The 26,843-nt window shown below is 34.8% G+C and overlaps 1 protein-coding gene across 1 annotated transcript; it reads right to left on the bottom strand.

The window, feature by feature from the left end:
- Positions 1 to 25,765, bottom strand: LOC110097894 (glucose-6-phosphate isomerase 1, chloroplastic-like). The gene is made up of 5 exons (XM_020824531.2): positions 25,061 to 25,765; positions 11,151 to 11,273; positions 10,327 to 10,425; positions 10,111 to 10,236; positions 1 to 132 (listed from the first exon to the last, which is right to left on the bottom strand). The coding sequence occupies exons 1-5, from the start codon at positions 25,586 to 25,588 to the stop codon at positions 1 to 3; spliced, it is 1,008 nt and encodes a 335-aa protein (XP_020680190.2). The 5' UTR covers positions 25,589 to 25,765.
- Between the last annotated feature and the right edge of the window lie 1,078 nt (positions 25,766 to 26,843).

Here is a 26,843-nt window from a genome sequence, read left to right as displayed (position 1 = left end):
TCAGGCAAAGCCCCGGTCGGGCAGGGAGGGGAGACGGAGATCACGCAAGGGCTCGGCGTTGGCAGGCGGCGGCGGAGATGGCGGCGGAGATGGCGGCGGAGGAGGCTCAGGCGGGAGGATGGCGGAAGAGGGCTAGGGCACGCAATGAAGTCGAACAGCAATGATGGAGCGAAAGGGACGGTGCGTGCAATCTCTTTGTCTCCTGCGAAACAAGGAGAGCGAACGGCAACGACGAAGAGAGAAGATGAAGGCCTAACCCTAGACGTCTTTGTGAAGAAACGAAGTTGAACCGCAATGATAGAGTTGGAGTCGAAGCGAATGAGCAAGTGTAAGTGTCATTTTTTTCGTATCTCTTTCTTTTTATCGCTTTGAATTGTCTGATGGAAGTTACTGTGCCAAGCAAAGCGTCGTTTGGAGAGATCACGTGAAGTGGGGCCGGCGTGGAGGTATGTCGGTTGTTTCAAAAAAAATTTTAACAGTCAACATTTAAAAATAGGATATCTGCTGAAGACATCGAGGTACGTCCGCATATGAACTATAGGGAAAAAATCAAAGAGAATATTAGCCTATAATGTCAGAAAGCTAAGAAGTAAATAGATTCATATGGTTAGAATTCAGTGAAATAATATGACAGAAAGATATGCTACATAGGAGAAGGAATCAGAGATGAGATAATTGTATCCAAGTTTATTCTGACTTTACTTTAATCTGGGTATGTCGAGGCCGACATTTGTTTAAAGGTGGGTAGATTGTAGTAACATTTAAATTTTAAAAGGGTTATTTTGACCTATAATAGTAAAAAATTATTTCATGAGCCATTATAAGTTCAAATCACAAACTGTTTTCATAAGAATATATACAATATTGTGCTTTACTTTACTAGATCTTTTAATAATTTTTGAGCTTAGGTCAAATTCCTTAAAAAATTAATGCTTGTCGGTACAAGTGTAGGATTTGGGGACTGTTAGATATCCGTTTTGTAAAACGATTTCACGAGAGTGTTTTAGACATTATTATCTAATTTATGAATATTTTTGTATGATTTTTGGATTCCTAGATTTGAAGATATAAAAAATTTTAGATGAATTTTTCTGTTAAAAAAAATTAAATTATTAAAATAATAAAATTTTATTAAAAATTCTTTACCACCAATGAAAAAAAAAAATTTGAGTTATTTTATGCTCATTCCCATTAACATAAAGCAATAGGGAAAAATGTAAGAAGTAAAGAGAGGAGAGACAAAAAATTTTGATTTTGGAGATCTTAGAGCCATTTTTGTCCATCAGCCCAATTGAGAAATTTATTTTTCTTCACATAGGTCACATTATGTTTATCTCAATTTTTCAAAAATACGTAATTTTTACCAAATTTTTTATTAAATTTTGGTTTTTGTTACCAAGAGACGAGAATATTGTACTGATAAAACTTTCATCACGAAATTTTTTATATGTTATATAGATTATGAACATTTTGAATATGATGTAAAAAAATTTACAACGAGAGTTTTGAACTTTGTGACTTTTTTATTGAATAAAAAATTGTTTGGACTCTAAAAAGTAGTTTAATAGTATGATAAAAGACTTAAAATACTATTTTATTCAATCCCAAATAATTTGATTATTTATTGAAAATATACATCTTTGCTTAGTAGGATTTTCTACTTCCTGCCACTATAGAAAACTATATAATTCTGGCACATGCTCGATTACGCATTAACTACTATAATATGACGAAAAATGTGCATATGTGATTAAATTATATCCACTTGGAGATATAAGGGGCCAGAATCATTTGAGATTGTCTGTATCAAAGAATAGTGGTGTCTACGGGCATATTATGATGGCTATAAGCCATATTTTGATGCCTATGGACATTTTGTGGTGTGATAAGCATAAAAGGGAGTCATAAGGAGCTACAATCTTTTGAGATTCTATCTAGGTCCCAAAAATGTGATATAAATTGCTATATGATATGAATCATTTTATTTATCAGCTCAGTATTATTATTTAAATAACTTAATAACTATTATGCTTTTATTACATTTCTCAATACAATGATTTATTAGACTGCTTTTAAATATTCAGTAAAATATTTAATAAAATAATTTACAATTTTAAAATAAATTGTGTGGACTGTTGAGCTTTTGTAGCTCACTATGATTTTACTTCTGATTTTCAGAATCTGAAAAAGGGAGGAGCTTGGTGATTAACAGTTCAACATCATATCTGAGTTTATAGATATTTCTCTTTTGATTTTTGTACAGTCAATGCTAGTTTATTATTTAATTTTGTAGTTTCTGCTTATAGTCATGTACTGTATTTTATACATTTTAATGAAATGAAAGAAATCTTATTAATGAGATTATTTTTAGCACTTAGATATTTTTAGTAGCTTTATAGTTTGTTATTTAATTTAAAGTTTAATTTGGAAGGGAATCTGAATATTCTAAAAACTAGATTTTGGATTTTCCTATCACAGCCCAACACGATAAAAATCATGTTGGGTTGTGATAGCATGGCCTAAATTTTGCTTTTGTCAGCTACTACTTCCTGTGATACTACGTGCCACAAATAATCCACTCTAAGCTAGGCAAATGAACAATTCTTCATATTGGCAAACAAGTGGTGGTCCTACAGTATGGATAACACCAATCCCAAGTGTTCTAAGTGCTTCTCATAAGCCCTAAAAGAAGACTGACACAAACCTCCGTAAATATGGCCAGAATACCATGTTTAGAAAGACTGAAAAGTAGTTAGAGCATTAGCGAGGGCAAAAGAATCACTAAAAACTCGTAGTGTTCCTCATGAGTCCAAAATGTCATTTTGGGAACATCCTCGAGCCTCATCCGGATCTGATGGTACCCTAACTTTAGAGCATTAACCAGTGCATTTTAAAGCAAAATGAGCTCTACGACTGGTGGGAGTGGATTAAGTCTTTGAACTCCCTACATAATCGGATCAAATCTCACAAATCTCTCCACTGCTAACAGGACAAAGCCTTCCCCTCCAGACATAGAGCAGCTGCAATGAGTTCATCTTCAGTCAACTGATTTTTCAATTTTCCAATCAAACTGCTCCTGCGACGTATCAACCTTGTTAGCTTCCATAGATCCCAAAAAAGGTACTCTAATACTAATTTGATAGGAATCTAATCTCCACACAACCAAAAACAGCAATAACGAAGAGAGCACAGCATAAATCAGAAAGAAAGAATGATATTATGGGCTAATTTTTTTGATATTGGCAAGATACAAGTTAATCTACTATTCAAGAATTAGATCGACTCTCCACAAACTCTAGGCGCCGCTAGGAACAACTCCAAAGAAAACTACTCCAAAACACAAAATCACATAATGAAAAATAAACAACCTAATTAATCATAAATAAACCTTCCTAATTCCCTTCCAAATATGAATTCAAATCAGCCCTCTTTCTCTAAATAAACCTTCTTAATTCCCTCCCAAATCTGTATTCAAATTAGCCCTCTTTCTCTAAATAAACCTTCATAATTCTCTCCGAATTTTGGTTTTCTATGGTAAATAATTAAAAGTATAATTAATCTCCTTTGAGCTCCCCTCTCCTTGCTAGCCGCCCACACTAATGGGGCCCACAGGGTTCTTCTACCCGCCAGCTAGACCACCCACCCCCCCCCCTACTGGGGTTGGGTTGATTGGCATCTCAGCCAATCCATCAGATTCATATCAACGTGTCCATTACCCCGATTTGTGCATCAAAATGCCAAGATAATCCAAACACCTATGATGGGTACAGTTATTGAAAATCATAGCTAGTTAACAACAAATAAACTGCCCTCAACCATTAAGATAACTCTCCCAATGCCCAATTCTACTTAATGTTGGGTCAAATTATTGCAAATCATAATTGAAGATATTTTCAATAACGCTTATATTACCAGTTAACCTACTTCAAATAAAACAAGATCCTCTAGAGACTACTCCTAAATCCTAATGATGTGCAAGGTTGTCAACAGATCAAGATTTAAAAGGCAATATGGGAATCAAGGCATTTTATATTAGTGAGGCAAGGCGTACGCCTCGAGGAAGATCGATGTGTAAGCCTAAAAACTGAAAAAATAAAGTACTAAAAATTATAAATAACTCATAAAATGATAAAATATTAAGTAAATTAAGAATATAATGATTTGTTTGAAGATAAATGTTATTGGAACACAAGATTCAAAAAAACTACTCACAAAAAAAATTACTTTTTTCTCCATCAACCCAATTTTAGCCCTTCTAAATAATGCCTCCATACGATTCAATAATATAAATTACGAAAAGATCTTGATATGAAGGCAACTCAATCATATATTTTAAAAAAAAATCAAAAGTAATAGCAAATACAATTCAAATGAAAAAGAATTATTTGTGGTAAAATTCATTCAAAAATATGTCGTAGCAATTAAAGAGACCTGATAGCAAAAAATTGTGTATTCAAAAAGAAGAAAGCTATAAGAAATACAATTTATACCTCGGTGCTTAAGAAACTATGAAAAATATTATTTTACGTGACCAACTGATTTCTTCTGGCTTAAACTAAACTAGAAAAAGCAATAGAGTAAGATGAAGTTGTTAAACTTTAATAAATATAAATTAAGCTGATCTAACTTTAAAATAAATCATGTAAGAAATGCACGTCTTAAATTTCATTATTGCTTCTCACGAAGCTACTAAAGCCTATACGAGCTCGAAAGGGAAGATGGATTGTTATCTCGTCACGAAAAACTCGTCCTAACACGAAGCGAGGCCGAAGTAATCGACGCTGAAGCAGTCAAGGCCGAAGCAAGCGAGGCTGAAGCAATGCATATGAAGCCGAGAGAGTGTTTCCTTAGCTAAGAGCTGTAGAAGGGGGGCGAAGATTGGAACAAATGTTTCGAACCGACGAAGCTCTAAATCTAATAAGTGTTCTCGACTCTTCATAACTAAAATAAATAAATAAAATTGATCGAGGCAGCGCCTCAAACTACCTCGAGGCGTAACGCCTCAATGAAGAAAATCGTAAGCCTCAGCCAAACAACTGAGGCTTAAGCCTCAGCCAAACAACTGAGGCTTAAGCCTCGAGGCATCCAAGTTGCGCCTCAAATCGAGGCGCACCTTGAGGCGCACACCTTAAACATCTTCTAAAATTATGCAACATATCAAAACCAATAGAATTAGAATCCATAGAAGTCATGGTGCTAAAACAGCAAAATTTTCAAGGTTCAATCCCTTCAATCAAGGAAATAACTTCATGGTGCTAAAACAGCAAAATTGTCGAGGTTCAATCTCTTCGATCAAGAAAAAAACGTCAACAAGGAAAGAACTCTAAAGTTTGCAAAGCTTCACAAGGCTAACCAAAAAAACATAAAAAATAACCAATTTACTAGCTTAGGACCAATTGAGATAAAAAAGATTGAACTTTGAGTTTCTTATGGTCTTCCCCTCTAACAAGACAAGATGCCCACACAAAGTTGGCCCCCATTCAACATACTCGCCAGTAAAGTTGATATAATGTAGCTTTTTCTAATTTAGCAAGCAACATCAATTGAACGAAACAAAAACTTCATAATTGTTTAAAAAGCCAATGATTACATCAAATAAATCAACCCAACTAAGTCTTATCTTTAATTTTGAGATTCTTCATTCTCATGATGGGTGCAATCACTAGAGAATCATAACGGGAGGGGTTGTCAACAATGCCCAATCGCTCGATTAAAATTTAAATAATAAACTTAAAGCACCATGCTCTTTGATAATGAGCAGGTTATTATCAATCAAAACAAAGTAGATACTCATTACAATCAAGCCCCCAATCGTTAAATGCATTCTCCAAACATCTTCACTCCAATGGTTGTTTCATTATTGCAAATCATAACTAGAGGGGTTTGCAATATCATAAAAAGTCCATACCACAAAGACTCATATACTTCGAGTCTTATCATTTATGATGGGTGAAATTATTTCATGCAGTAACTAGAAGGGTTATCATCAAAGATTACAACGACAACAACATCAAGTCTTTATCCCACTACATGGGGCAAGTTGTATGAATCTTTTTCTCCATTGTCCTATTAAGAATCAAATTCTTATTTAAATCTAATAAAAAATGTCATTCTAATATTTTCTAACCAAAACTTTTTAGGTCTACCTCTACCTTTCTTAACATAGCAAAAAACATACACTAGGGTACATCCTCTAGCAAATGTCTAGTACAAAGATCCATAACTAAATTAAAAAAGATATTGGCTTAAAGCTTCCTTGATGTAATCTAACTGCAATAGAAAAATAGTTGGTCAAACCACCTTATGTTTGAACACAAGTAATAGATACTGCATATATATATCCTTAATGATATGAATATAAGCATTATTAACTCCTTTCTTTTTTTAGAACTCTCCAAAACATTTCTCTTGAAATTTCATCATAAGCTTTCTCTAAATCAATAAAGATCATATATAAATCCTTTTTATTCTCTCTATATTTCTCCATCAAACCTCTCAATAAGTATATAGCTTCCACGACAGACCTACCCGGTATGAATCGAAATTGAATTTGAGAAATATTAGTATCACGTTGTAGCATATGCTCAATTATTCCCTCTCATAGTTTTCCTGTATGACACATTAACTTAATTCTTCTATAATTCACACATACTTGTGCATCACCTTTACTCTTACAAATAAGAACCAAAACACACCATCACTTATCTGGCATCTTTTTAGTTTTCAAAATAATATTAAAAAGTTTAGTAAGCCAAGAATTTTAATCATCTCCTAAGAATTTCCCTCCATTAGAATATCATTTAGTCCAACTGCTTTTCCACACTTCATTTTTTTAAAATCATCTCTAAATTTCAATTTTACTTATATAACTATCAAAACAAAAATCTCTATTTTCAAATAGGATGCTAATATCACTAAAGTCAACCGTATTCTCACAATCTACATTAAAAAGATTATCGAATAAATGCAAGTGAATGATTTTCTTTGTTTGATTTGAAGTAATGAATGTAGTGTAAAGTCAAAAAATGGTCGGCGGTGAGTGGAGGCTTCAGCCTGCAGTGGCCAGCAGATAGTGGCAGGTGGCTACCAGCGACTGAGCAGGGGGAGGGAGGGGGACAGCTACCAATGACGAGTGGCAACGGGCGGCGGTGAAGGCTGACAGTGAGCAATGGGGGCATTCAGCGGTGGTCTACTGCAAGTGGTGGTCAGCTACAGGAGGCAGCTTGCAGCAAGTGGAGACGGACAGCGATAGGCAGCAATCAAGCAAGCTTGTTTGTGATGTAAATCATTCTCACTCAAAATTGGATGAATTTAGTTTACTTAAAAAATGAATTAGAATGATTTACACTAAATTTACTTATTTTGGATTCCTTTTTCATCCAATCAAACACAAAATTGTCAAAACTTCTTATGAGCACCCTTGTATCTTTTTCAATTATTTGAGCTTTCACATCAAAATCAATTTTTATAACAAAACTTCTTCTTTTTTATCTTTTTTGTACATTTTGATTTTATCACTGTCCATTTTTACTTTTACTATTATGAGTTTTACCTTTTTTTACTCCAAATATATATTTTATAAGATTCTTAATATCATTAACTACTTTTACCATATAACATTAGTTTTCTCATACATAATCAAAATTTTGAGATAATGAATATTACTCTCAAAATTATTTTTGTTTGTATGTTTTAAATGCCATCATCTAATCCTATAATAACATTTTAATTTATTTTTCATATTTCGCCGCTTCATCATAAAATTTAAAAGTAATAAATGATACGAGGTACATAAACATTCACGCAAAATAAATTTACAATCTCTATAATCTAAATGATCCATTTTTCTTATTAAAAAATAATCAATCTGAGTTTTAATATATCTATCATGATATGCATCTCTCTTTTACAAAATAAGATATTAACAATTATAAAATTATAAATTAGAGCAAAATATGATATGATCATATCATCTTCATTAGTAGCTCCAAACTTATAGCCACCATGAATGATTTTAAAATCTTCTACTATTTTACCAACATGTCTATTTAAATCTCCTCAAATACAAAATGTTTCTTCAAAATGTATCTTTTGTATTAATTCTTCTAAGTATTATAAAATTTTAATTTGAAAACATATTCAAACCTACTTGAGAAGTATAAATACTTTTAATATTAATAATCTTATCATCAATAACAACTTTTAAAATTATAATTTTATCTTCAATTATATTAATTTTGACAACATTATCCTTCAAACTCTTATTTATAATCACACATATCATATTTCTAATATGGCGTCTATCTAAATACCATAATAAATTTTAAACATTCAATCTCCTTAGCTTTTTCTCTACCTAATTTAATTTACCAAATGCATATAATATTTATCTTCCTATAAATCATAAGATCTATTAGTTTTTATAAATTTGTCTATAAGAGAACCCCATATTTCATGTTTCTATCCTAATTCTAGTTTCACGGAAGAGTTTCTTTGCCCATATCCATCCATCATGTGGGAACCTTTGCTTACTTAAAACTGCACCCAACACCAGTGTAGCGGTCCCCTTGTACACTTTTTGTTGTATCAAGATCATACAGCACTTCGCTTTAAGAAAATGCCCTAACATTAACACAATATATTAAAGGATTAATATCTTGAATATTCTACAAGTTTTAAGCTGGTTGTCGATTACCTAATGCAACCCTTCATTTTGCTCATCTAAAGTCTTGGGACCTGGCAATAACTATGTTAAAGATCACCCAACAAATCAAAAAGATAAATATATTTTGATCATTAACCACTATGATGGGTACGATTGCTTCATATCATAATCAAAAGGGTTTCTAGCAAAAGACAATGTCATTAATATTACCAACTTCAAATCAAGCAAACTAGTCCAAAGCGTTCCCCCGATAATGTGTTTGATCATAAAAAATCATAAGTGGAGAGGATCCGTTTCATAAAAATACTCATTTCAATTTTAAAAAAAAAAAACCTTCAAGAAACCCATTTTCCTAGTTCCAGACTCCATTCAAACCCCCCCCCCCCCCGGCGCGCGCGCCCGCGCACGAAAGAAAAAGAAAATAATGCAAAAAAATAAAGATATATGAAAGCCAAAAAGTCCAAGAAATAACTGGCTAATTTATGCCCATAGCTATCAATTGCCAAGGGTGGCTGTTCAATAACTAAGGCTCAATAAGGATTTTTGGAATATCTTTTTCATTAATATGATTACACTAAAAAATATAATAATAGAGAAAACCATGGCAAAGTCCCTTCAAGTTGAGTGGTCATGCCTAACATGCGGTTCTGAACCGTGATAATCAAACAAAGGGTCAAAATATTACACAATGGCTAAGTTTATGAGTTTTCAATCATAAAGCACACTTAACAACACATGGAGTCCTTTGGACAAGGTCACCTTGAAATTAATCACCTTGATAAGTTTTCCCCCAGTTCTACAAGATTTTCTTAGCAATGCAACTCATGGCTATTGACAATGATTATGCAACCAAGTTAGGCTGACTATCTCTTTTAATTAAGTAGATTATGGTCTGTGACAAATTAGGATAACAAAATCATGAGATCTTGATTATCTGATCAAGTTTTCCATCATTCTCCAACTATCTATATGAGCAAGTAATGATGTATCTTTCTCTCCCCGATCCAAATTGATACCACCAAAGAAAAGAATCATAGATCCTACAAACTATCATTAATCAAAAATTATCTCTTATAATTATGAGGGATAATTTATCATGTGTGCTTGCACATATAGGAAGACTTAACCAAGAATATGAAGTCCTCTATATGAGAAATCTCCAGGTAAAGCTTTAGCTACTATCTACTATCTAATATGTCTTTTAAAAAATTAACCCAAATAACGACTCTCTAGTATAATAGATCCAAGCTGGGATTTTTTCAGAGGCCATAATAGTTTAACCTAGGTCATAGGAATAACTGTTAGTAAGAATTGGGTGAAACAAAGATGACAACAACAACATCATCAAGTCTTTTTCTCATTAAAAAAAAAAAAAGTTTTTATCTCATTATGCAGGATTGGCTAAAAATTTACCATCAACTCAAAATGAAAGGAAAAAAGTTTACAACAGAAGATAAAAAGCAGAAACAAAAACCTGAGGCCACAACCTGTTTCGGGAATTCTAGGCCAGCATCTCGAAATGCTTTTTGCACTTCTAACAAACCATTTCGAGTTTCAGGAGTGCCTCCACTCTGGATGCAATATCAATTTTAAAAACCAAATTTAATCATGTTTCAAATTTACCTAAATAGAATTTGAAGATGATGTGCAACGATTTTTACCTTCGATATTACAATTACAAGAGTGGATGCTAATTCGGTTCCAAGTTGAGCAATTTGATGATCTATCCCAGCTGGATCTGTATTATCAACAAACCGTATCTGGTGCAGTGACAAAAAGATGGAACATTGCAAAGATAGCACATTAGCATTTTTAAAATGCATCAAATAATATTACTGTGAATTATGCATGAAACTCAACCTATTAGTTAATGATTTTTCAAAGCATCATGGAACAAAAAATTACGGGCATTAAACGTCTTTGAAAATATGGTAAAATTTGATAAACACGCAACTGCAATTCACTAACTGAACTCCCTTAAAAAATACTTTGAAGGAAAGTGTGTTACGAAGAAGAATGATGTAGCCGCAAGAGAAAATGCAAGGAATTAAGTATTCAGTGCTATTACAAAAAACAAATATGAAAACAGATAAAAGCAAAAGAAATGAGCAATGTTATGGAGGCCGAAAAGAACGCCAAAATTTTCATCAAATTGAGCAGAAATGACCTTTCTACCCTCCCTCACCTTTATCTGAGGTGCTTATAAGAGAGGGAGCAAAAGTCTTTTTTCACCCCCATTCAGAGGAATTTTTGGTTTGCTTTTCAGTGTGCTTAGTATTTATCAACAGAATATATCTCTGGATGTTATACATGGATGATTACAAATAACGAAGGAAATTAAGTATTATCTAAGAAAGATTAAAACAAAAAGTAGATTAGATTAACATATATAGCGTAAGTATCGATTATCCATAATTAGTAGAGCTAAAAAAATAGGAAATATGTTTAAACAATAACGAACTTGGATAAAGAAAAAAGGTTTCACCTTCAGATGAGGATTATCAGGGGCTAATGCTTCAGCAACAAATTGAGGACCAAGAGCTGACCCTCCGATACCCACAGAGAGAATTTGAGTAAAACGCCCATGGGAAGATGATGGGGGCTTAATCTGTTTTTAGAGAAAAAGGTCATTGGAACAAAATCTACTGCTCCATAAAAACAGTTTTAAGTTCCAACAAATTACAGATATAAACTTTGCAGCAATGCAATCTTACAACTTTAAATAACAATATCATATAATTAGGTGGACGAGTATGCATGTGCAATGAATTAACTCCAAAGCAGCACTCAAAAGAAATGATGGAGAAGGATAATCATAAAGTTAATCCAAAGTAATATAGATAAAATTAAATGATGATGAATTAAAAAAGCATGCACGAGGCTCCGGTCATGCAATGGGAGGAGTTAATGATGGTAGTTTTACCTATATATATATATATAATTAATTATACATACATATATATATCATATAATGTATTACATAATATATATATATACATACATATATATATTATACATACAATATATATATATACATACATATATATATATATATATATATATATATATACTATATCAATATAATATATATAGGCTATTTTCTATGATTTGAACACAACGTCCAGTACAACTGAGGCAATCTAATTATTATTTTTAGGCCCGCCCACATATAATACAAAATGATTAGCCAGCAAATACTGTAGTGTTTTTGGTTACTTTTTTATGGCAAATAGTAATGTAAACCCACTATCATAGTCAGTCAAATCTTTTACTTTGGCAACCATAATAATGAATTGACAGAGTAAAATAGCACAAGACATGCATTCAAATAGTGTAAGTGTGCGAGAAAAGATTATCATGTTGAAGTGAATAAAACATTTGATGCTTGAACCAGTTTCTTTAGTCGCACTACATTATGGTGATGCATATAATATCTGTCAAGTAAACCTACAGAAAAGTTAATGAAATTGCTTGAAACCTACAAGAACAAGTTCATGAAATTGCTCCAGAAAGAAAGACTTAAAACAAGAATCAAAAATAAAATATTATTCATCTATAAACCTAAATCTCAAATAGAATATAAATCAATCCCTGGTTATGAGTGAATGGCTCGATATCGACAAAAACGGTTAAAACAATTAGACATTTATGATGTAATTCCTATAAACTATTTAAGACCATTCCTATGGTGAATGTTAAAACTAGAGATTTATGAGAGAAAAGCTTGTCTTTATTCATTACAATCTTCCCTATTTATAGATCTATACAAGATATCCTAATGAGGAAATAATAAATTACAGATTTAATACACAAATAAGAAAATAAAATCTTTCCTAAATTCGTTCCCTCATTATGGCGTGATCCATGAGAGCACGGATTGATCTTTGTGTCCGTCAGATCCTTTGTACTAGGAACGGCTGGATTTCAACACTCCCCCTCAAGCTGGGAAATATGGATCTGTCATTCCCAGCTTGACAATCATACGGAGAAAGACAGACTGTCCAATCCTTTAGTAAGGAAATCTGCAAGTTGATCCTTTGATGATACATGGTCAACACTTACTAGACCACTGTCTAGTTTTTCTTTAATGAAATGTCGGTCCACTTCTATGTGCTTGGTCCTGTCAGGCTGGACTGGATTGTGGGCTATGCTGATTGCTGATTTTTTGTCACAATGTAGCTTCATGGCTCATCCACTTAACCTTCAGATCTTCTAGGATTATTTTGATCCACAGTAGCTCACATATTCCCAAGGCCATAGCTCGATATTCTGCCTCTGCACTAGATCTTTCCACGACATTCTATTTCTTGCTTCTCCATGTAACTGGTTACCTCCAAGAAATGTGCAATACCCAGAGGTAGATCTCTATCAACCGGTGATCCTGCGTAGTCAGCATCCGTGTATACTTCTAGGGTCATTCCACGATCTCTCTTAAAGATAATTCATTTTCCTGGTCTTCCTTTAAGGTAGTGCAATATCCTGTCTACCGCTTGCATGTGAATCTTCTTTGAATTCTGCATAAACTGACTGACCATGCTTACAGCAAATGCTATGTCTGGTCTAGTGTGGGAGAGGTAGATCAACTTCCTACAAGTCTCTGGTAGGCCCATTTATCTACATCTGGATCTTCTTTAGCTTCTCCCAGTTTAAGTTAGGTTCTACTGGTTTTTGTGCTAGCTTACAAGCAAGTTTACCTGTTTCTTTTAGAAGATCTTTGATGTATTCTGTTGTGAAATGAAGATTCCTTCTTGGAGTGAGCTACTTCAATTCAGAGAAAATATTTTAGTCTACCAAGTTCTTATGTGTCAAATTCCTTAGCAAGATTTTTCTTAAACTGGCTTTCTCCTCTTCATTACTTCCAGTCAAAATAATATCATCAATATACACTAATAATATTGTGACTCCCCCTGAGTCTGAGTGTTAGAAGAATAGTGTATGATCCCCTTGACTCTGTTGATACCCATTCAAGAGCATGAATTTAGAGAATTTTCCGAACCAGGCCCTTGGTGATTGTTTGAGCCCATATAGAGCTTTTTTCAGTTTGCACACCTTGTTACCTTCAGAGTTCTTTAAAGCCTGGTGGTATTTCCATAAATAATTCTCTCTTCTAAGTCCCATGTAGGAATGCATTTTTCACATCCAGTTGTTCAAAGGTGCCAATTGTACTTGGCTGCTAGTGAGAATAGTATTCGAACAGTATTCATTTTGGCCACAGGTGCAAACGTTTCTTGGTAGTCAATGACATACGTTTGAGTAAAACACTTTTGCCACTAGTCTTGCCTTATATCTCTCCAGTGTGCCATCAGCTTTGTATTTTAATGATAACACCCATTTGCAGCCGATCGATTTTCCCTATCGATAGATTGACGATCTCCCATGTTTTGTTCTTCTCCAGGGCCTGCATTTCATCTTCATGCATTTTCTAATTTTTATCAGATAAGGCCTCATAAACATCTAGGAATATGGATATCTTCTAATGTAACAAGGAAATTTTTGTGTGACGATGAAAATTGTTAAGGATATTGAGTGTTTATAGGGTATAAAGGGTGGTGGTGAACTATCCTTATTTCCAGGAGATGGTTCAGATTCTTGGATCTGCTTTTGGAATACAGCTTGAGCTTGTACGTCTGGAGTAAATCTTTTCAAATCTAATAACGTTGTCATTTGTTTCCCTTTCTTGGGTTTCAGGTGGATTGTTTTGAGGTGGTGGAGGAATGTCAAGAGGTGCTAGTTCAATTTCCTCATCTTCCTCAAGTTCAGTCTCCCCCTGAAGATGAGTTTTTGAGAAATAGGAATTTTTCTCATCAAAGGTAACATCAATAGAAACAAAGGTTTTTCTTGTGGGAGGATGATAACACTTATAACCTTTTGAGTAGCTGAATAACCAACAAAGATGCATTTGAGTGCTCTTGGTCTAATTTCCTCGCTCATGGCTGTGGATATGAACATAGGCAGTGCATCCAAAGATTGGTGCAATATTATGATGGGTTCGAAACTCTGGGTAAAAAGAGGACAAGGTCTCCATTGGAGTTTTGAGGCCTAAAGCTGTTGAAGGTAATCGGTTTATGAGATATGCTGCAATTAAAAGAGCTTCCCCCCAATAGGATTTGGGTGTATTGTAGTGAAGTAGGAAGGCTCGGGTGGTGGCTAGAAGGTAACCATTTTTTCTCTCTGCAACCCCATTGTTTGTGGGTGTGAACACATGAGGACTCATGGATGATCCCTTCATTCTGAAAGTATGAGAAAAGGGTTTGGTTGAAAATCTTTGGCATTATCGGAGCGGAATCTCCGTATTTTTACCCCAAATTAATTTTGGACATGGAATGAAAGATGGGAAGAATGGTGCTAACATCAGATTTATTTTTAAGGAGATAGACCAAGAGACTCTAGTGCGATCATCAATGAAAGACACAAACCAGCGTGCCCCAGAGATATTGATTTTTTAGGGTCCCCATATAAATTTATGAATAAGGTAGAAAGGAGTGTCACATCTCTCACTTTGTTGGAATGAGGTTCTTTTATGTTTAGCCAACTCACAGGTTTCACAATGAAAATTTTTATTTTCTATTTTCTGAACAGTTGTGGATACATATGTCTTAGGATATCAAAAGACGGATGTCCAGTCTATAATGATGAAGCCAAAAGTGGATTCCTATCTACTAGGGATAACATAGAGCAACTATTATTAAATTGGTTTGGTTCTTCCAGGTAGTACAATCCTGCTTTCTCATTAGCAAGTCCAATCTTCTTCCCGATCTCTGGTCCTGAAATAAGCAATAAGTAGGGTTAAATAGGCTTGACAATTATGGTCATTTGTAAGTTTTGTATTGATATTAGATTTGTGGATATTTGTGTATTGGAGGACGTTTTTCAGGGTGAGTAAGGAGATAATATGATGTCTCCTTGGCCAGCTAACGTGGTAAGAGAACCATCAGCAGTGATGATTTTCTTGTTGTTTGGGCAAGGAGTATAGTTTATGAGGTGGGTAGGAGTGTAGTGGTCATGATGATTTGTGGCTCTTTGAATCAATTATCCATAATTCCTTTAGATGATTTCTGGAAGCACTTAAACTGAAAGAAATTGAGTCTTACCTGAGAGTGCAAGTGAAGAAGAGCATTTGTTTTTCAAGAGATACCAGGAGTGTTTTAATTTTCAATATCTTTCTTTATTGAATTCTCCAAGGCTGGACCGTGCTTCTGGCTTACTGTAGTGTTGTGGCATTGATGTGCTCCTTGTTTCACCCTTTTGATTCCACTCCTTGCTGGGGTTTTCCATGTATTTTTCCAGCATGTTTCCTTTGTGTGTCTTGACTTTTTGCAATAGCTACACCAAAGTGAGTCCTTGTCTTTGAACTTAGAAGGATCTTTACCCTTCTCCTTCCATAACGATTCTTTGTTCATCATCATTGCTGAGCTTTCAACTGTCTTTGGTTCTAACATTACTCCTCATCGACTTTCTCTACGGGGATGAGAGAAAATGGTTTCGTTGAGTGATGGCATCTCCTCCTTGCCGAGGATCTGAACACTAACTTGGTCAAATTCTGCATCGAGTCCTGCAAGAAAATCATAAAACTATCTTTTTCAATAAAGTTCTTTAAGATCGCAGCATCCTCCGGACATCTGGTTTCATGCACCTATAGTGATCAAGTTCTTGCCACAGATTTGTAGAATGGTGGCATATTCCGTCACAGTCTTACTCCCCTGCTTCATGCTTCCAACGACTTTAACTTCAAAGTTGGGCCGCGTCACGAGCTTTGGAGTAGGTTTGTCTGGCAGCATCCCATATGTCCTTTGCTGTTGAAGGAACATAAATGTGTCACTAATTTCTGGAGTCATGGAATTCCACATCCATGACATAATCATGGATTCTGCTCATCCCATGCCCAAATTTGGGATCTCCTTTTTTGCGTTCGTCCAAGAATAGTGTAGTTTACCTTTCCCCATCAAGTAGGTCTTCACAAATTGAGACCGCTTCAGGTAGTTCTTCGGTTCTTCCCATTTAGACGATAGGAAGGTTGAATGCTTTGAAGGTCACCTCGTCCTTGGTGCACCATGGAATCCTCAAGTTGGTCAGTGTTTGAAGAAGAGTTAATTTCTGACATTTTTGAATCAAATAATAGTAATGAAGACTATCTATTTGATTTTTGGACAACAATGAGGGCTCCCAAAAATTTTCTAATCGATAATAAAGGTCGTTTTTTTTTTCTTTTTAATAAAACACACCAGCCGAGCCTTTAAAATAAAGGCTCGGATTGGTATAGGGGCACGGGTTCGAGCTCTGCCTCGGACGAATCTCGGGTTGGCAAGATCCGAGGTGGAAGCAGGAGTCTGTGTCTGGCCGGGCTCTGCAACCGGTCGTGACCTACTTCTGCCCTAACCAAACCGCCGCTCTTCCAGGCCAACTCCAATGCCTGCTGCCACGCCTCCGTCCGACTCCACCCCAGCAGTCGAATCCACGCTGCCGAGTCCAATCTCGACGCTTGTCCCGTGTCCGTCCCTGCTTTCGGTCGGACTTCGTGCGGTTCCTGCCGATCGAGTGGATCCAGAGACAGAAACAGGAAGCTCGCGCGATCGGGTTCTCGTTCAGCAATCAGGACGGACTTGCGATTGGCTTCGGAAGGGTCTTCCGCACGGACGATTTTGGACGGGTATGACCGCTCCTTCATATCCTTCGTTTCCTCGTGGCTGTTCGTCTAGGCTCGTTCGTCGATAGTTCAGACGGAGTCGAGGCGTCCATCTGCGGTAGCGACTGGCAGAATCGGCACTTCTGGGTCGGCCTCTTGCAGCGTCAGAAGGTTGGATCGTTCGGCAATGAAGGCCTCCTGATCGGCTCTGATACCATGTTAAAACTAGAGATTTATGAGGGAAAAGCTTGTCTTTATTCATTACAATCTTCCCTATTTATAGATCTATACAAGATATCCTAATGAGGAAATAATAAATTACAGATTTAATACACAAATAAGAAAATAAAATCTTTCCTAAATTCGTTCCCTCATTATGGCATGATCCATGAGAGTATCCCACGGATTGATCTTTGTGTCCGTCGGATCCTTTGTACTAGGAACGGCTAGATTTCAACAGTGAATAATCATATTGATATTAATTTTATATTTTACTCTTGGTTTCTTGATTTATAGATTCTTCATAAACATAAAGAAAAATATATTATGTCAACAATTCAAATATTTTATTAATAGTCACAACCTTAAACAAAATGTGAAAATAAATTTAAATATATCCGGTTGAATCCATCATGACTAATCTTTAAATCATTTAGAGTACATAAACATTAAAGAGATATCATACAACCAATAGGCATGCAATATTGTGTGGTTTATCATTTATCAACAAAACATTTATGAAAGAGTTAATATAAAATATATTTTTTAATCATTTTTCCCTTAATGAATTAGTTAAAATGTACTCACTAAGAAATATAGGTATTTTTAGTATTTTTCTTACCTGCATCTCATTAGGGGTGTCATAACAATTTGATGGGCTGCCCAACTCAAAATTGGCCCGACCCAGATACAATCCATCCAAACCCGACTCATTGAATAGATGGGTCAAAAATATCAACCCAAATACAATCCGCTAGCAACCCAAATGACCCGAATCCAACCCATTAACCCATTTTGGTTAAAATAAATTTTTTTATTACTTATTAACTATTAAATTAGTGTGTTGATTAATATTTTTAAGAATAAATTAGGTGACGCAGAAGATTGTGTGAATTATAGAGAAATTAAGTTAATGTGTCATATTTTAAAACTATGGGAGAGAATTATGGAGCATAGGTTACGACATGACACTAACATTTTTCAAAATCAATTTGGATTCACGCTGGGTAGGTCTACTATGGAAGTTATACATTTATTGAAAGGTTTGATGGAGTAGAGAGAATAAAGAAGATCTACATATGATATTTATTGATCTAGAGAAAGCATATGATAAAGTTTCAATAGAAGTGCTATGGAGAGTTCTAGAAAAAAAAGGTTTAATAATGCTTATATTCAAGTCATTAAGAATACATATGTGGGAGCTGCTACTTGTATTCAAAATAAGGTGGTTTGACCAAATATTTTTCTATTTTAGTTGGATTACATCAAGGATTATCCTTAACCTATTTCATTTTTCTTTGGTCATGGATGTTCTCACTAGACATTTGCAAGAGGTTGTACCCTGGTATGCTTTTTGCTGATGATTTTCTTCTTGTTGATAAGACTAGATAGAGTGTTGAAGTTAAACTTGAATTATGGAGGTCAACCTTAGAGTCTAAAGGTTTTCATTTGAGTAGATCTACAATCGAATATATGGAGTATAATTTTAATAGTAATAGATCAAGTGGGGGGATTGTGACTTTGGACTATCAAGTCATTAATAAGTATATGTTTTAGATATCTTGGGTATATGGTTCATTGTGATTTTGAAATAGATGGGTATATTATTAGTAGAATTCAAGTTGGATGGTTGAAGTGGAGGAATGAATCGAGCTTTTTGTGTGATAGAAAAGTCCCCCTCAAACTTAAGGAAAAATTCTATAAGATGGTAGTGAGACCTATAATGCTTTAGGGTGTAGAATGTTGGTCATTAAAAGAGAAGCATAATATTAAGTGTTGTAGAGATGAGGATGCTCAGGTGAATGAGTTACTTTACTCTTAGAGAAAGGATATGAAATGAGCATATACGTGAAAAGGTTGGAGTAGCTCAATTGGAGAATAAGATTAGAGAGAGTCATCTTAGAAGGTTTGGTCACATAAAATGGCGGCTTCTAATGGCCCAGTTAGGAGAGTAAATGTATTAGATTTGACTTGTGTTAAGAAAGGTAGTGGTAGACCTAAAAATACTTGGTTAGAAAATATTTGGAATGTCCTTTCTTTATTAGATTTAAACGAGAATTTGACTTTTAATAGGACACAATGGAGAAAAAGGATTCATGTAGCCGACCCCACATATTGGGATAAAGGCTTGATGTAGTTGTTATTTGTTGTTGTTGTAGTATTAACTATTAAATGTACATATTTGATCAAGAATGAGAAAAGTATACCTAAAACTAAAAATATTAAGGAAAAAAATATGAAACGGGTTAGTTTTTCTTCAAAAATGGGTTTGCGGGCCCAAACTTGACCTATTTAATAAGGGAGTTGGAAAAACCCAACCCGAACCCGACCAGTTGATTAAATAGGTCAACCCCAACATGACCCATTTTTTAAATGAGTCAACCCAAACTCAAATTTTTCAGGTAGGGTTGGCTAGTCAGGTCATTTTTTGACACCCCTACATCTCATCCTATCGTAACATCCATTAATCATATGCATGATTTCCATGGCAATATTCACTAAAAACTTGCTCTTGATTATGAAAACTATAATTCTAATAAAGATGTAAACAAAAGATGTGTGAAAATTAAACTAAATGTTCAGGTAATGATTTATTTGAACTCTAAAAGGGTTTCTGCAAAAATCTTGCAGAAACTCACTGCTAAAAAACAACCATATAATGTTATACAAAAAGTTGGAATGAATGTTTACAATCTAAAATACCAAAAAAAAAAAATCTTAATCCAAAGTTTAATATATATGAATATCTCATTTAACTTTATGTAATGAGCCATTAACAATTCCTTAGCAACTTCTACATATACACCTCATTTAAGATTCATATCCAATACATTATTTACAAAAGTTTCAAAGAGTCATGCTAATTTTTTTCATGAAGCTGCATTGTGTAATGTAGAGACGATATATATATATATATATATATATATATATTGCTAATTTCGAACATTGAAATGAAAAGTTTGGTTCTCAACAAAATTAAACTTGACCGCCAGAAACATTGAAGGCAAGCACATTCTTCTCTAGGAAGGAAAGGGACTACAAATTGCCATGATAGTCTCTCATGAACAACTTGCAAAATTTTATGCTAGTCAAAGTCAAATTAGCATTTTAACAAAATCACACAAATTCGAGTTCACAACAGAACATCCACTTATCATGTACTATGGTTTTAAGATGTACATGGCAGGGATTGCTACAAAGGGAAAGCATAAAAATTAATCGTATAAGCAGGTGTCAAGTTTGAACTCTATTGCAGGCCAAGTGCCCCTAATCCGACCTTCGCCAGCCTCTTTAAATAAATTTCAACAACCACCTTTATTCTCTTTTTAATTGTAAGATGACTGAAAAAAGTAAGTGCATAAGAAATTGAGATCCGAACTTTCCTGCTTTCACTTAATTAGCTCTTAGGGTCGGTTTGGTAGCATGTTTTAAGTAGGATTTACTTAAGACTTATGCTAAATCCTGCCAAATGGAAGAAATGAGCGTCATAAATCTGCACCCATCATAAATCCGGAATTATCATTTTTTTGTCGTAGATACCGGATTTACAGCATCCTGTAGTTCAGCGGATTAAACGTGATTTATGGATTTGCAAATAGTTCTCCTGCAACATTCTTGAAATCCTTTTATCTAATGATAGGATTTCTACCTTAGCACCAAACACCATTCTTGACATCCACTTTCTCTTTGTCGTCTGTCGACACTAGTGAAGAAGGTATTGTTGCAAGCCTTTTTTCTTTGTGTGAATTTCCTTTCACTGAAGAAGCTCTTACTTGAACAATTCATCTATGGGAACTTTGTAATGGCATTTTGAATAAGGAACAATGGTCGAACCTCATGAAAGTGATGAATAGACATCTATATACCAAATACATCGAAACAATCGTCATGATAAGGTTCAAAAATATTAAAGCAGAGTTTAGAACACTATCAAATAACAAGATGAATCGGTTGGGGATGGGATGAAAAACTTCATATCCAGTCGCAACAGATGAGCTGTGGGAGTAGATCAGTCAAGTACTTCATCTTATTAAAAATCTATATGCAAGAATAATAGAATGAACATATAATTGAGTATTTTGAATGATATGAGAACCTGAAGTTGGTTCATTTTTACAAAAAAGCACGAAATATTTGAGAAGATCTGTGCTGAAAATATTGCACTAGAAACTAGCATGACCTACGATGAACTTAAAAGAGAAGAAGTTCCAAACACGACAGATGATTTCATGTTAGGCTATAGTGTTAGCTTTTGAGGATGAATGCAATGTTAATAGAACTCTACCAAATGCCGAGTTCGATGTAGAACCAGAGAACCAATCAGATTCAAGTCCCATTGTAGGCTCTAAAAGGTAGAGTGAAGAACCCATATATACCGTTGGACACACAAAGAAGAAAGGAGTCAGAGATACATTAAACAAGCTATTAGTTGAGGCAAAATAAGAATACGGTAATGTTTAAGGAAAACAGCTAAACAAAGTGGTTTGTACATTTTTTACAAAATGTTTGGTTAAATTAGTCAACATCGATAATATGACTACTCAAGCAATCTTTGTAATCCAAGATGCACTCAAAGAGAACAAGAACAACAAAGCCATCTTTATGACATGAGATGGTGAACTTCTTAAAAATTAGATTGAGCATTTCGTAAGCTGTCACACGTTTGTATGCATCCCCAGCATGGTTGTAATAATCGAATTTGTTGTGCTTATTTGATAGTTTGTTCTAATTCGTCATTTATTAGCAATATATCATGTATGTCATGTTGCTTCATTAATTGTATTTCATTTTTAATTCGTGTTTTGTAAGTTGGAATCATCTTTTTTAAGGGAGTTTTGAGATGATTCATGGAGTTTGAATCAATTTTAGTGTATGAATACATTCCAACTAAATGATGGATATCACAAACAATATTGTTTTTTATAAATTTATCTCTAAATTCAAACGACAAAATATACCTTTAATGATCTCATACAAGGTGTTTTTTTTGGTAATCAAAAGGACATCAGATGAAAATAAACTGAATTCAATTAGATCCTTGATTAAATAAGCATATTTAGCCATTTATTTAAGATAATAGTACAATCAGATTCTTATTATTTCATCTACTGCAAAATCTAATTCTTTTTCTTCTAATGGTCAGAGTACAAATGGGATATAATTATTTGCACAGTTAGGCCACCAACTACGCTCGTTCAGGAAATTATTTTACCAAAAAAATTAGTGTCAATTAAATTACTTAGGAAAGTGTTCATTATGCACTGAATCCTCCTTTACCGTTTGTATTCCCGACAAATAAGTTGCATAAACCAATGACCACAAGCAATGGCCTTACTCCATTACTGTGCTGAGTGATTTTTGCCATGCTTGCATTCACAAAAGCCCTACAAGTCATGCTTTCTGGCCTACCTGTAAGAGAGTGCGAGAAAAAATCACCAGCTACCGCTACCACATTCTACCAAATAAATCGTAATGAGCAGCCTTATTTTTCTATTAGTTTTTTATGCTTTTTCAATATTTGTTAGTTGTTATGTTTCATAAGTTGATATATTTCATGGCATTACCTGCTATTCATTAACTTCATTTATTTAGGTTTATATCATAAAGCTAAGATGTGGAATTCTTCCGGATACACTTTGTGGTGTGGTTGAGTTGTAATTACAAATAAATGAGATCATTGGTGAATCAACTCCACACGTCTTAGACGAGAGTAGCTTCTCTGAGGAGGAACAGTAGATAAGAAGAATTATGTTTGATAGGGCTTATAAAGGTCATCAATACATGGAGGATGTGCTGGCTAGTCACCTAGTCATATGGGATGAGCTTATCAGCTGTTAAGGCTTTTGCATCTAAACGGCCTACTAATGAATTGCAGCATGCCAAATGATATATTATCGCAGCAGAACAACTAGTTATATTTCTATGGCGGGTTGCCTAAGCTTATAGCTACAGACAGTTATGTGAATTATTCCAGCATTCACTAAAAACTAAGACCAGGTATTTTAATCATGTACTATGTTCTATTATGTTATTGTCAAAATGAGTTTATTAATTTATCATTGCCAAATGCAGAGTATCATCTTTTTTATATGAGCAAATACACAATTTTATCGTTACTTCAAAAATGATGTGGGTGCAATTAATGGTACGCACATTCCTGCAGTCTATAATAATCTACAAATGTAAGCATGGTGAGTGTTTTATTGTCCACTACTACTTAATGTGTTCATCTACAAAATTTCTACTATGTACTCTTTATTGATTTTATAATTCATATTATATGAACTTAAGTTTGATTTATTCTATTGTCTAAATTTATGTTGAATTTATAATTTGGTTAGTGATGAAATTCAAAGATATCATTTCACTTTTTTCATTTCTTACATATGCATTACACTGTCGTTGCCAGATCCCAAGCCCTTGATAAGAAAAGTAAAATGTTGCATTAGATAGTCGACAATCAATATAAAACTTTTTGAATAAATATGACATAAATTTTTTAAAACATTGTGTTAATAATAGAGCATTATTTGGAAACGATGTGCTATAAAGCCTAAATACAGCAAAAAGTGTGCAAGGGCCACTATATTGGAGTTCGGGGATTGGTCAAATATATATATATGAATAATGTTAGTAGAGTTCAAGTTAGATTGTTGAAGTGGAGGAATGCATCGGGCTTGTTATGTAGCAGAAAAGTGCCCCTCAAACTTAAGGGAAAATTTTATGAGATGGTGGTGAGACGTACAATGCTTTATGGCTCAAAATATTGGTCATTAAAAGAGAAGCATAAAATTATGATAAGCGTTGCAGAGATGAGGATGGTCATTGGATGAGTGGCTTCACTCTTATAGACAGAATGTGAAACGAGTATATACGTGAAAAAGTTAGAGTAGCTCCAGTGGTAGATAAGATTAGAGAGAGTCATCATAGATGTTTTGGTCACATAAAATGTAATCCTTCCAATAACCTGGTTAGGAGGGTAGATGTATTAGATTTAGCCTATGTTAAGAAAGGTAGAGTTAAAAAATATTAGAAATGACCTTTCTTTATTAGTTTTAAATAAGAATTTGACTCTTAGCATGATACAATTCATGTGGCCGACCCCATATAGCGGAATAAAGGCTTGATGTTGTTATTGTTGTTGTATTGCATATGCATTATGAATATATTCACATTCAAATTCTTAATCATCATAAATTCTAAAATATGTAGCCAAAGAGTTTGTTAGGATTTAATAGGATTTAACAAATGTCATGTCAAACAATTTTGGGATTTAATATCCTCATGATTTAGTATATTCGGATTTACAAAATTTATTAAATCCTACTCATGTGAAATCCTGCTTGTTGCCAAACAGCCCCTTACGCTTTAACCACAAAATCATAAGCACAGCTCTTCATTTACAAATTCCAGCAAGAACACGATCTTCTAGATAAAAATTACTATGAAAAGGTAAAAGTCCGTGGAAGTTCGCCAAAAATCCTCCACTTTTCCATGAAAATCCCTTCAAACATTCCCAAGGACAAAATATTTAAGCGAAAGTGCATCCACACCTGAGCACTGATAACCTTGTCTGCAAACTCGGATACAGCGTTTAGCGTCTTCTCAATCTGCGACCTCAAGAACGAGTTGGGAGCCAGAGCCACATTTCTCAACCAGTAGTGTCCCACCATCCTGCCCTCATCTGGATTAGCAATGGCACCCTTCTCAAGCTCCTGCATCGCCACGAATGCACTCTGCATCCTAGGCTCCATTCTCTCTAAGAACTCACTGGTGAAGCCAATCCGGCTCACATCGAGATAAAGCCCAAGCTCCTTATGCTGGTAAAGCCAATCCACATACCGATGCCAAAGACTAACCTGGTCCTTCTCTACGGCAGCGGTCTTCGACGCTGGGGAATTGGAGACTGCAGAGAAACCTGAAGGGATATCCCTGGCGACGGATTGCGCCAGCCGGACGGACCGGCCGGCCGGCGAGATCGGTACGAAGAAGGCGTCTCGGCGGGAGAGAAGGATAGTGATAGGGGATCTACCGATTTTAACGGCAGAAGAGGGGGAGTACATACCAGATATTGACGCCATGAAAGGTTAACGGAGCAAATAAGAAGAGATCGCAAACCGGCGGGGAGGCGAGAGGAGCCTCAAAATGGAGAGAGGCGATGGATTTTGGGCATTGGTGGCGCTCTAGAAAAAAAGGGGAAATTTGGCAGGGATCCTGCCCGTATGATGGGAGAAATTAATCCGTGCGGAATCCGGACGTTCAAACATCAATAAAATAAAGATAAAAGGATATATCATTATATAACATTCATATTATATATTTAACATTTTAAATTTAAATATTTTATTTATACCACTCAAATATAAACATAAAATCAAAAATACCACTTGATAGGCAAAAAACCTCACCTCGTCTGTTTTGTCCTACGTGAGCACTATTTTCACGTGAAAGTTGCGTCAATCCCTAACCACACAAGCTCCGTGCTACTCCGGCTCCTCCCGCGCAACAAAAACTGGACATGCTCTTCTCAACGAACTCCTTCCTTTGCTTTCTATTTTCTCCACCGGTTAGCATATCTTCAACGAAAACAATGGTGAAATCCCGATAAAATCTGCTCCTATTGCGGCTATGTCATTCAATCTTTGTACGTTTGCTCACCTTTGTCAATACTGAACTCTTATTGCGAGCTGTGTCATCTCAGCCTTGTCATTTTTTTTTTCGATTGAAGCTGCAACTTCTCTTGTAGATTGCTCAACCTTTTTTAGTGCATACCGAATATTTTAGAACATGTGACGTTTGAAGGAGTTTTGGTTAATAGCTTCATGTATATTACTAGTCACAATGCCTTTACTATTTTCCAAAATTTTCAGAAAATTTGTATAATGCTAGTCACAATGCTATTCGTTTATATTGCAAATTTGTTGACAAATTGCATGTACTTTAAAAGGAGTTCAACAAATTCTTCTTCTACTAAAGACAGTCACCCACATTCTCAAGTGTACTGCCACTGTCACCTGAAGTGTACATTGTATACTTGTAAAACTTGAAAAAATGTCATTTTAGGCTTCGCACGCTTCTCAAAGCGCCTCGACGAGTTTTAAGTGGAAAATTCGAGGTTGTCGGATTTTGATGGATAGAAAATAGAGCGTAAAATTCTGATCATTTTGATGTATAGAACCCATATCGGATTTTGAGTATTTTGAGAGTTAAAATTTTCGGAAAGTTCTAAATAATAATTTTGCCCTTAATGCTTTTTGATTAGAAGAGAGTTTAAGTGAGGGTAAAATAGACTTTTGGCAATCCTCATTTCTCCCATAATAGGCAAACTGAGCCCTC

The sequence above is a fragment of the Dendrobium catenatum genome, unplaced genomic scaffold, assembly GCF_001605985.2.
Source record: "Dendrobium catenatum unplaced genomic scaffold, ASM160598v2 fragScaff_scaffold_832, whole genome shotgun sequence".
Classification (NCBI taxonomy): Eukaryota; Viridiplantae; Streptophyta; class Magnoliopsida; order Asparagales; family Orchidaceae; genus Dendrobium; species Dendrobium catenatum.
The sequence above is the reverse complement of the archived record's forward strand: the minus strand, read 5'-3'. Positions and strand labels throughout refer to the sequence as shown.